Genomic DNA, 10,652 nt, shown 5'->3' on the forward strand with positions numbered 1-10,652 from the left:
TTGTTTCGGGGTAACAGTAGTCAGCCTAACCAGCGGTGTTTAAACCGGCTTATTTCTATCATTTAAATATATTCTTACTTTGAAATACATTTCTTTGAATATATTTAAAAATAAAGAAACGACTGTCCTTGAATAACAGCACATATTAATTGGGGCAGGAATTGTTGTAAAAGTGATAATGTATCTTTAGTCAGCATTCCTTGGGCTTTGGACATCAAGTCACATGTTTTACAGTGTCATTATTGTGGAGAAGAGGGGGCACTTTTTAATTATCATCAAGCCATGTGCGCCCAATGGATCATTTTGGACTTAATCCCTATAATAGGAAAGCCAAAGCTAAGTTTGAAAGTTTAATTAATTCAATCAAGTTTGTCAATTGACTTGATTTGACCCGTTTATTTGTTATATATATATATACACACACACACAGATACATATAGGATCGTTTTTTGATGAAATCTGATGGTGGATTTATGAGTCAAACTTGCGTTACAGTGTGTGCGTTTCATGTAAACACTCAAACCAATCACAGGCTTGATCAGTGTGCCAGGATCCAATCACAGAAGAAGCTGTCCACTTGTGGGCGGTGCTTGGGTGTAGAAGCCACAGTCCGCACTGCTGCCACACTTTGAAGCCGATAGCGTCACCGGAAGTACAGACTTATCCTCCTCAAATAAAACCCGGGTGTGTGGTTTTTGTTTCAGTAAGGGGGAAAATTCAACAAACACTCCGCCATAAAACGCGTAGATATCAAATCAGTATTTAGATGTGACTCATTTTCAGCTTCTCACGGAACTAGATAACCTGCACTCGTGAGGTTAATGTGTGTTATTTTGAAGAGCGGAGCGGAAGTGAAGCGTCTTCTACGACGGTGTGGTGTCGTCAGGCTGGAGGAGGAGGCAGGTTGACTACTGAGAACCACCGGCCCGGGTAGACAATGATAAAGAGGCTGCTAATGATAGAGCCATTTACCGTGTCTTCTTTTTTATATTAACACTTCGCCTCTTCTTGTGCAGACATGACGACCACCAAGAACTTTCAAGGGATGGAGCCCGGCTCCAAAAGCAGTTCCAGGTAAAAGGCGTCGTTCGGACGGTTCCATTCCAGCTGCTAGCCACCATCCATCCATCCCACAAGTCCTGCATCCTCTGCTGTTACCACACACAGCGCAGCATGTGCAGTTTCGGACATGCTTGTTATAGTCGCTGCCTGTGATGAGATCCTCGATGTGGGATTAAATGATCACTGGTGGATCATTCCGGGATATAGCTCGGTACCACACCTTCACGTTTTTGTCCGTTAGAACGTACCGTTATGAACGTTGGCTAGCACGCTAGCCCACTCCCTTTTTGTGGAGATGCTGCAGAGCTAGCAGGTGCACACCAGTCTGCTCTGTGCCCGGCGTTAACTACGTGGGCCTCTCACACCAGGTTGCGTGTGTCGCTCGTTTCCTCAGCGAGGGGATTGTGTCTATCGGGAGAAAAAGGAAAGGACAGATGGGCGAGGCCCCTGTGGTTTGACTGATCATCAGCATGATCAGTGAGGCAGCTCCAGTCAGACATCCTCCAGTCTGCCCTGCATGTGCACCCACTGAGGCGAGGCCCTGTTCCTGCTGACCACACCTGGCATCAGCCCGAGCTCTATCCACGATGGGCCACATATAATCAGAGCAAGATCAAATCGATATTGATTATTATCCCATTATTTCTTTGAAAAGTTGTAAGACTCAAATCTAAGGTGGATCAGTTATGTGTTAAACCTCCTCATCATCAATCAATCAATATGTATCCTACATTTTTCCTATTGCTATTGATCAAAATAATATTGCAATTATTGTTTTATGACCAGCAAGGAGGTGCAGAGGAAGCAGTCCACTTGTTTTCCAGTTACATTCCAATTATACAATAGTTAGTATTTTAAATTCATAATTCTAAACCAAACGAGATATTTATGAAAGCATAGCTCAACGATGACAATGTGAGAAAAAACACATATGTGTATTAGACTAATACATTTACTGCAGTGTTTAAGCAAAATGTAGTTAGAACTGAAGTTCAGAGAAAAATGCATAATAGTTATTGGTACATGGCAGGAGTTTTGTTGTTAAAAAAATCAGCCCTCAATAAATCTTACTCCTAAGAACTTTGTAGACTGTAGTTTATAGTGTTGTTGAACTGTATCGTGTTGATACAAATGGGTTTGACCAACAACACATTGTTTATAACGATGGACAAAGCCTTTCCACTCAATCCCACTGTCCTGAAATGAAGCTTTAATATCTCGGATATGAACGATGAAGTCTTTCACATTTGGAGCAGAGTTTACGCCAATTCATGACATACATTATTTCAAGGCACTTTACAAAAAAGGCCAAGACCCTAATATTTATAGAGGAACGCAACAGTTCCCACAATGAGAAGCACTTTGGTGACTGTGGAGAGAAAAAAGTCCCTCATAACTGGAAGAAACCTCTGGAACCAGACTCAATGTGGGCAACATCTGGGAACCACATCAAAACCTCAGACTGCATGTCCTCGGGCAGGGAAAAATGGGGAGGAGAGGTAGACCCGGAACAGCGTCAGACTTCAACTCTTACTAGTTATAATGAAAACAAAAGTTAAAATATGTTATTGATAGCATCAACAATTATTAATAATAATAATAATTGTTATCCTGCAGCTCTGGAGTCAGAGATACCTGCAAAGAGAGAGAGAGCGAGACACACACTTTGGGAGGGGAAAGCTCCATAGTTAGTGAGATGTAGTAAAATAAATAAATGACGGGGGGCAGAGAGACAGAAAGAAGGGGAGAAGTGCTCAGTGCATGATGGGAGATGCCCCAGTAGTCTAAACCTAGGACTCACCTGATCCAGCACTAACTCTAGGCTGTATCAAAGAGGAACATTTTAATTTTAAGCTTAAATATGGAGAGGGTTTTTTCTCCAGAACCCAGAGTGGGAACTGGTTCCACAGGAGAAGAGCCTGGTAGCTGAAGGCTCTACCTCCTGTTCTACTCTATTTATGACCTACACTGCAGCCAGCCACCAGGGGGCGATTGGCTTCACTTCTGGGAACTTGAATCTTAACAGACGGTGCAAAGATACTGTACAACCAGTTTGTCTGGTTGCAGATGCACAGGGTAGCACAAATGTTAAATTCCTTCAACTAAAATAAACTGTTGATCTTTAATGGCACAAGTGTAGATGGAGATTAATTTCTTATTGATTAATTCTATACTGGGGGTAGAAGAACAAGCCACTGAGCTCGAGCTACCAGTACAAGTGTTGACCATCTCTCTCTTTTCAGGGTTCTGCGCCCACCGGGTGGCGGCTCCAACTTTACGCTTGGTCCAGATGAGGAGAAACCTCCCGTCCGAAAAAACAAGATGGCTTCCAGTGTTTTCGATGAGCCAGAAGACCCCTATGCTAATCGAAGGAACAACCCACCAGGTACATTCTGCCTCATCTACAAAAATATGTGTCTCAGCTGTGCATATCCAACGTATATTGACAGATGGTGGGACATGAGTGGCATTAAATCAATGATAACATGTGACAGGGTTTTGTCTTAATGCTCTCTGCACTCCCAGGCATCTCAAAACCTCAGACAGCTGATTCCACAAATAAAATGCATATGAGTACAATTTTCTTTCTTCAGCGGTTACTGCTCAGCATCACATAACAGGTTGCGGTTCCCTCATGATTAGTTGTTTCTCTTTCAGTCATAACAAATGCAAACATGGTGTTTCTCTACTAATCAGTATTCTTCTCTGAAATATTCATGAGGGGCCTCATGTCCTTGTTAGAGTTAATTATGGAATTAAAAGAGTATATTCTAAAATCAGCACCTGTGATACATTCATCACAATTCAATTAAACACTAGAATTGAAAAAGTAGAATAATTTTTTAATGTAGAAACATGCATAGCAAAATGAAATATAACAGAAGATATAATGTTTGTCATGAATTAAAATGGGAAACTTTATCTAGAGCAGTGGTTCCCAGTATATTGAAGCCTTGTTTACCACACACACAGACAAACAAAGACAAACCTCCTTTAAGCTGAAAACATCTTTTTTAAGAGATGTCTCTTGTGCTTATTTCGAGCCTGCAGTGCATTTCCTAGTTCTCAGTGTAGGTGAAGCCAGGTAACTTTTATATACAATGAAACAGTAATACAATAAAATCGATGGTTACTTTGGCAAGGTAGTTCACCATCCCATCTCAAATAGATAATGTTACCTATCAATTATGGGTGAATTTAATGAGAATTATCTTTGGTCTGTAGCGTGCCGCCATTTATTTTTTTTGACTCCGGAATCACAATATGAAACAGGCCAGCTCTAAGTTAACTAAACTCCAGTGATGTTCCTAGAGGATCTTCAGGCAACAAATGTAATTTAACAAGTATGCAAGACTTTTTGAACTTCATACTACAACTTATCATTTGCCAAAACAGCATTGGGCCGCTTATAACACTGCCTATTGTAAACCCACTGGATTTCATGGTCTGCAATGAGCACTTGATGTTGTCTGATAATTTGGAGAACTAATACGACAAGCTAAAACCAGCGAATGCCTCCATTATTATCACCACCGTGTATTTTTGTAGTGCTTATTCAATGTTTATCCAGTGGTTATTTGTGTTCACCGACAACAGAACATGACAGCATAAAGGCGTGCTTGAAAAAACAATGCAGGTCTTAAGTGTGTGTCCTGTGGAGAACTCTCAAAATCCACATTGTATTGTAACAGACACCTCAACAGCAGGTGTCAAAGTTGAGGATGTGTTGGCAGCTGTCTTATCAGTCACTAACACAGGCTGATTGTGTGGCAAAGCTTTAATATGTTTTCTTATCACATTTCCTTCCTCCTCCTTTTACTTCCCACTTTCATAAAAATACATTGTTTTGTAGGTTGGTTTAATTCAGTGTGGCCTCATTTCCCAGTTCCTCCTTTTACTTCTCTCACTGGTTGATTTCAATCAGCTTTGTACTGACAGTATTATTGATCCTTGATCAAAGTTTCGTCAGCCTGGCATTTGTCCCTGAAAGGCATGCACTTTTTCTAAGCAGGATTCTTCATGATTACTGAGTGTTTTTCTCTGATCTGGCCTCAGCTCAGCTTCACAGAGCGACTCAGTGAAGGGCTGTGTTGTCCTCTGTCATGCACAGTTTATACTCAGACAGCTGCACTGGCATGGTGGTGACCACAAATGTAGCAGGCTAACTCAATCACTTTCAGACATGATTCCAAAGAGCTTACTACAAACTGTTTCAAACTCGATAAAATGTCATAGAACAAGTGCAGTCCCACTCATGTCCAATGCAGTGACAATGAGACTGTGGCGAAAGGGAATGAAAACGAAATCGAAATGATTCATAGGCCGGAAACATTTGTGTAAACAGAGATATATAAGGACATTCAGTGTGGAAGTGAAGCTTCAAGCATCTGGGCTCACAAGTAAACAATAGGACACCGGCTTTGTGTGGGAGTGACCCTGAAGGATCTCAATGGCCTCTCGTCTATCGTTGCCAAAATCATGAAACACAAGTTTTGGTGTTTAAGTGTGACATGTCCAACGTCTGAACTGTTGGTTACTGATGGATACTGAACCGTTTCCTGCCTAAGCTGCGGTGGATTTTTCCAAGTATAACGTACACAGGAATCATAGTTTTTTACACATTAATAATACCCATAATACTCACTGTTACTGTGACTGAATGCCAAAAGATTTTAAAATGGGGCAAAAAAAGAAAGTGGGAATGGTTTGCCTTTATCTTGCTGCATTTCATCCAGTAACCTGACTTTACTGATGCATTCATTTGGAGTAATAAATAATCTTGAATATAACCGATGCAAATTGTCCATAGTATCTAGAGTTAAATGTTAAATGACTGCCCTTAAGTACACTTCCAGTCCTACCTATACGGCTGATCTACTCTTTTCGAGAGTGACATTTACCATTAATCCATATTATTATTAAGAACTTTTATAAACTTTGACATTCTGTTAACTTTGTCATCGTTTTTTAGCAGAATGCATAGCTACATACTATTTTTAAAATTGGTAAAAAAATAATTTGTATATCGTCTTCTAGAGTCTTGCGTCTCAAAGTTTTAGATGTTATATACTGAAATTACTTTTAGGTGTGACTCATTTTAATGTGAAGATGCTTGTTTTAGTTCAGGTTTCCTTTAATACATTTCATACCTTTTTTTATTTGCATTTTGTCTTTATTCCTCCTCATACAAAATTACATTTGACCTCCGTAATCTCCTTTTTCTCAATTATGATTTTAGTGGTGTCATCTTTTAATTTGGTAATGCAACCTTTACTTTTTTGCCTCTTAAGTGTTCTCAAACTTAATTTTCACTTTGCCCTCCATCATAATGTTTTGGTTATGTCATCTTTCTATTTTGCCTGTAAAAAGTTAAATGAGTTTTGAACATTATTTTAGTATATCATCGATTATAATCTTTTATAAATGTGGTTGTAAATTTATTTGGTAGTAGTCTATAGTCTCCAGCTATGATACGTATTCACTCCTCTTGTGTCATTATTAACTCTATTACTTGAGTCATGAATTTGGGTCAACAGAGATTTTCCCTTAGCCAATATAAATACTACCATCTGTTAAGGTGTATTTTTAGTCACTTTAGTTGACATTTCATCTCGGATCATCATGTGGTCAAGCTTCAATGGGAATTAAGGACTCTGAACAGCAAAAGCATGGCAGCCTTTTGTTAACTGTGCTGATACTCTAATCTCTGGCGTCCATCTGTGGAACTTCTTGTTGTGGCAACGGTGAACTGCCTCAAGGTAGTGTGGCGAGGTATAAATGCAGTCAGTGTTCAGTTGGCCTACGATCTAAAGCAGTGGTCATCAAGACTAGAAAAGGGCTATATTTACTATTTACATTGAAATGGACCATGGTACACAAATTATGCTTTCAAGTTTTCTTAGTAAGAATTAGGTTTAGAGTCGTTGCAAATAGTAATCACAGGAGATAATACAGGTTTGTAGATTGTTATAATTTTTGTTGCGCATTTAAAACTGCCTGTGCTGGACTGCTCCTGCTTCAATCGAATGCTTTGATGAAGATGTTGTCATTATCTGACAGACTGTACATGTGTAATTTGTCTCTGTGAAAAAATCTGCAGCCGCATCTATCTGAAGCCTTCTGTCTCCTTGTTCTTCAGGCGGAGTGCCCAAAGGGGTGCTGTGTGGGGAGCCGTCAGCTCCCCTGAGGAGAGGAGGGAACAACGGAACCAACAGCTCAGCAGACGCCCCCCCCACCACAGTAAGATCAGGCTCCAGATCATGAGTTGTAGACCGATATTAAGCAGAAGCTGAGGGAAGCATAAAGGGAAGCAAATGAAAGTTTAATGAAGTGATACATCTCATCTGATTCCTAATACTCCACACAAAGGTTATAACTACTGATACTTTTTCATTCAGTACGTGTATTTCTTTTTCATGTAGACTTGTGACAATACAGCATTTCCTATGAAAGCTGTTGAAACACTTTCTTTTCTCCTTGTCTTTTAGGAAGGAGACATTTCTGTGCGTGATCATGGTAAGCACCTGTTGACTCTGCTGTGTCTGCCTGCAGTCTACCTGCTGACAGATAGATGCACACTAGTTTTCTTTCAACTTAATGTCTGCAACAACTGCAGAGGGTATGATTGAGTTTCAAGGCCATATTAAGAGATTTCAAGATTAAAGTCTTACTTGAGAAGAAAGTCGTACGAGAATAAAGTTGTAAGCAATTAAGCCGTTCACTACAATTCCCAATCTGGTTGTTTCTTGAGAAGCTAGGACATCACTTTGAATAGTAAGAAGATTTCAGTTGATCATTTCCTCATCCACAAAAGTCACAACTTCCTCCGGGTGAGATCAGTTCCTTCTTCAGCAAAGACAGTTTCTTTTACAATCTTTTCAATGTCCTGATTATTGCTGAGCCAAAGTATCTTGACCCTATTGTTAGTGAAGTCTATACTAAAGTATAACTTAACCAGATGTTCCACACTGCTGATATTAATGCAGGTGACCAGCTGATTGTCTGATATGCCCCCTCTAAAATGACAAGGAGCCTAAAATTAAGACTTTATTCTAATACATGTATGACTTTTTTCTTGTACTATTATTCCTTTATCTTGTAATTTTACAACTTTATTCTCCAAGCTTGATAAGATAAGTAGAGCCCTCCCCCGAGACTCTGAGCCAATTATCCGATATATAAAAAGGATCAGGGATTGGTCACAACAACACTATATAACACACTTCATCCAATGTACACACACTGTAGCCACATAAACACATTTTTTTCACTTGAAGTAGTCAGAAAATTGTTATTTTGTTATCACAATGCATTTTGTTTAGGTTGGATTGTTTTTGATTTGTGACTTAACTAAATAACTAAATAACGTCTATATCAAGGTATCCAGTCAAGTTAATTCATGAGAAGGTTGAAAGCAGAGTCTGACTTTTTTACGTTTTTGTTTTAGAAAGAGAATGATGAGTGTATTTAATACGCATTTAATAGCAGCTAACAGTACACGAGTTAGTGGTGAAAGACTGAAGGTAAATGGCACATCCCAGGCAAACCGTTCTCTTTTGTCAACAAATGTCTCCGGTTGCTCTCTGCCTGTGTTCAGACAACTTTGCAGCTGAACCTGAAGCGGCTCCAGAACATCACGAGGAGGCCCCAGCAGCTGAGGAGCCCACTGCAGGATCAGGGTCCGGCCGCAGGAATCCCCCCGGGGGCAAGTCCAGCCTCATCCTGGGTTGAATGCCCGACAACTGCCCGTCTTTACCTCCACGTGTCTCTGAACTCATCCTTTTTCTTTTTTACAAACTTTTTTCTTTTCTTTTTTTTTTTTTCAAACATTGAAGCCCAGTTCATCGGTCTGTGCCACAGGAAATCCTAATGTTCCAAGAGGCACCAGTGCCCTCCACATCCTCAAGTGCATTGTTTTGATACCTTGATACCGTTTTGTACTGTTTTTATTGTTTGTTTATTTTTGACAGAAGCACTTTATGTATTTCTATGTATATGGTTCAGCGTCTGCCTTTTGTCCCTCTATTGCATTACACCTGACGGAAAGGGTAGAAGGTTCTCATCTCTCATCAACCAGTGCTAAACCCCCCTCCCCTTAATTTTATTGCAGCAGCACAAGCTGTAGGTGATGATACAAGCCGTTTCTAGAACACAAGCCGAGATAAAGCTGTCACTTTTGCACTGTGTTCAGTTTTGACCCATTGTGCATGCACATCTGGTCTGTGATGTATGAATGTGAGATGAAACATAACTGTGAAGATTTTTTTTTTTTTCTATAATTCAACCTGTTTGTAAGTTGTTTCTTTGTGGAATAGTTGTTGTAATGTTGTTGCATGAAGTTGGAATCTTTCTACTGATTATAGTATTAATATCCACATAGGAGCCAAATATGAGCAACATAAATTAATGTCATTGTGATCTGAAGGATGCAAACATTTGTCTCCAGATAAGAACTGTAGGTCCCACGTCAGGTAACCGATTTGGAATAAGCCTTTTTTATATAGTAGTCACTCACTAACCTTAGACTATTGGAAGCCCAGTGCCGGTTTTGAGTGACCCTTGTTTTTATAGGTGAAATTGACTCTCGCATAATGTGTGCCTGTTTGTTTGTTAGTTCTACAAACATCAAACAAGACTGGGTTTCCTCGTAGAGCATCCTACCAGTATCACCACAACCTTGTTTTTTCCATCGCGAGTCAATGGAATGTTGTGGGTGTTTATGGTTAACCCATCCTAGATTTGACAAGTGACCTTATGACAGCTCAGCCTTTTTTCCCTATGTTTTACCCCGTTTTACATTTGCCAACGACCCTGAAAGAATACAGAATAGTCTTTTGTAGATTTCATGTCGCATCACTCAAACCAAAATTCCAGGCCTCCTTGCTTCTCTCTTGTCGAGTCAACAGGTGTGAGTGTGTGTGTATGTGTCGGTGTGAGTGTGACTGCTGTGTAAGCCAGCTGTTGTGCAACAAAAAAAACAAAACATTTCAGGTACATGAACTGTATTTCCCGTGGTGTCTACTATTTTTGAATGTGTGTGACGATGCGAGACACATCTGTTTGCATCCTACCAATTCCTGTTGCTCGATGTAAGTCACTGCAGAAATTTGAATTTGAGAAATGGCACAAGTGGAAATTAACAATAAAAATCAATCTTGACCATGTGTTGTACTCGTGCTTCATCTGAATACTTGCACAAGTACACAGAGAGCTGCAATGATTGCACTTCAGAGGACCTGTTTTGACTAAGTCAATCTGGGAGTGTGTCATATCAGCTAGTGTTGTATAAAACAATGTGGGTCATCATGTCTTTTGGAGAGGGATTTTGTAATGACCAGTATAAACAGGAGGAATGATTACGGCATGTTTTTATAGTTTTATACAACCACAGTCCAATCTCAAGTAGGGGTGTACGATTTATATCGTCTACGACAATATCTTATATGTTCTTTTAGCGATGTGCGAGCTCACGTTATCGAGTATTATCGATAATGATGATCATGCACCAAACATTCACGCTCTGCATGTCAATGGCTGCTTTAGATAAGAAGTCCTTTATTAGTTGCAATCTTACAGCAGCAGAAGACAAC

The 10,652-nt window shown here is 39.9% G+C and overlaps 1 protein-coding gene across 2 annotated transcripts; it reads left to right on the forward strand.

The window, feature by feature from the left end:
- Nucleotides 1–886: 886 nt before the first annotated feature.
- LOC133953327 (jupiter microtubule associated homolog 1-like) lies at nt 887–10,221 on the forward strand. Of its 2 annotated transcripts, XM_062387206.1 has the most exons (6): nt 887–930; nt 1,017–1,074; nt 3,306–3,448; nt 7,202–7,302; nt 7,551–7,578; nt 8,660–10,221. In XM_062387206.1, exons 2-6 carry the CDS (start codon nt 1,019–1,021, stop codon nt 8,791–8,793), a joined length of 462 nt encoding a protein of 153 aa, XP_062243190.1. In that variant the 5' UTR covers nt 887–930; nt 1,017–1,018; the 3' UTR covers nt 8,794–10,221. The 2 variants fall into 2 exon arrangements, with proteins under 2 accessions (XP_062243190.1, XP_062243189.1); XM_062387205.1 differs by having other exon boundaries at nt 928–1,074.
- Nucleotides 10,222–10,652: the final 431 nt, after the last annotated feature.

The sequence above is a fragment of the Platichthys flesus genome, chromosome 5 (genome assembly GCF_949316205.1).
Source record: "Platichthys flesus chromosome 5, fPlaFle2.1, whole genome shotgun sequence".
NCBI lineage: Eukaryota > Metazoa > Chordata > Actinopteri > Pleuronectiformes > Pleuronectidae > Platichthys > Platichthys flesus.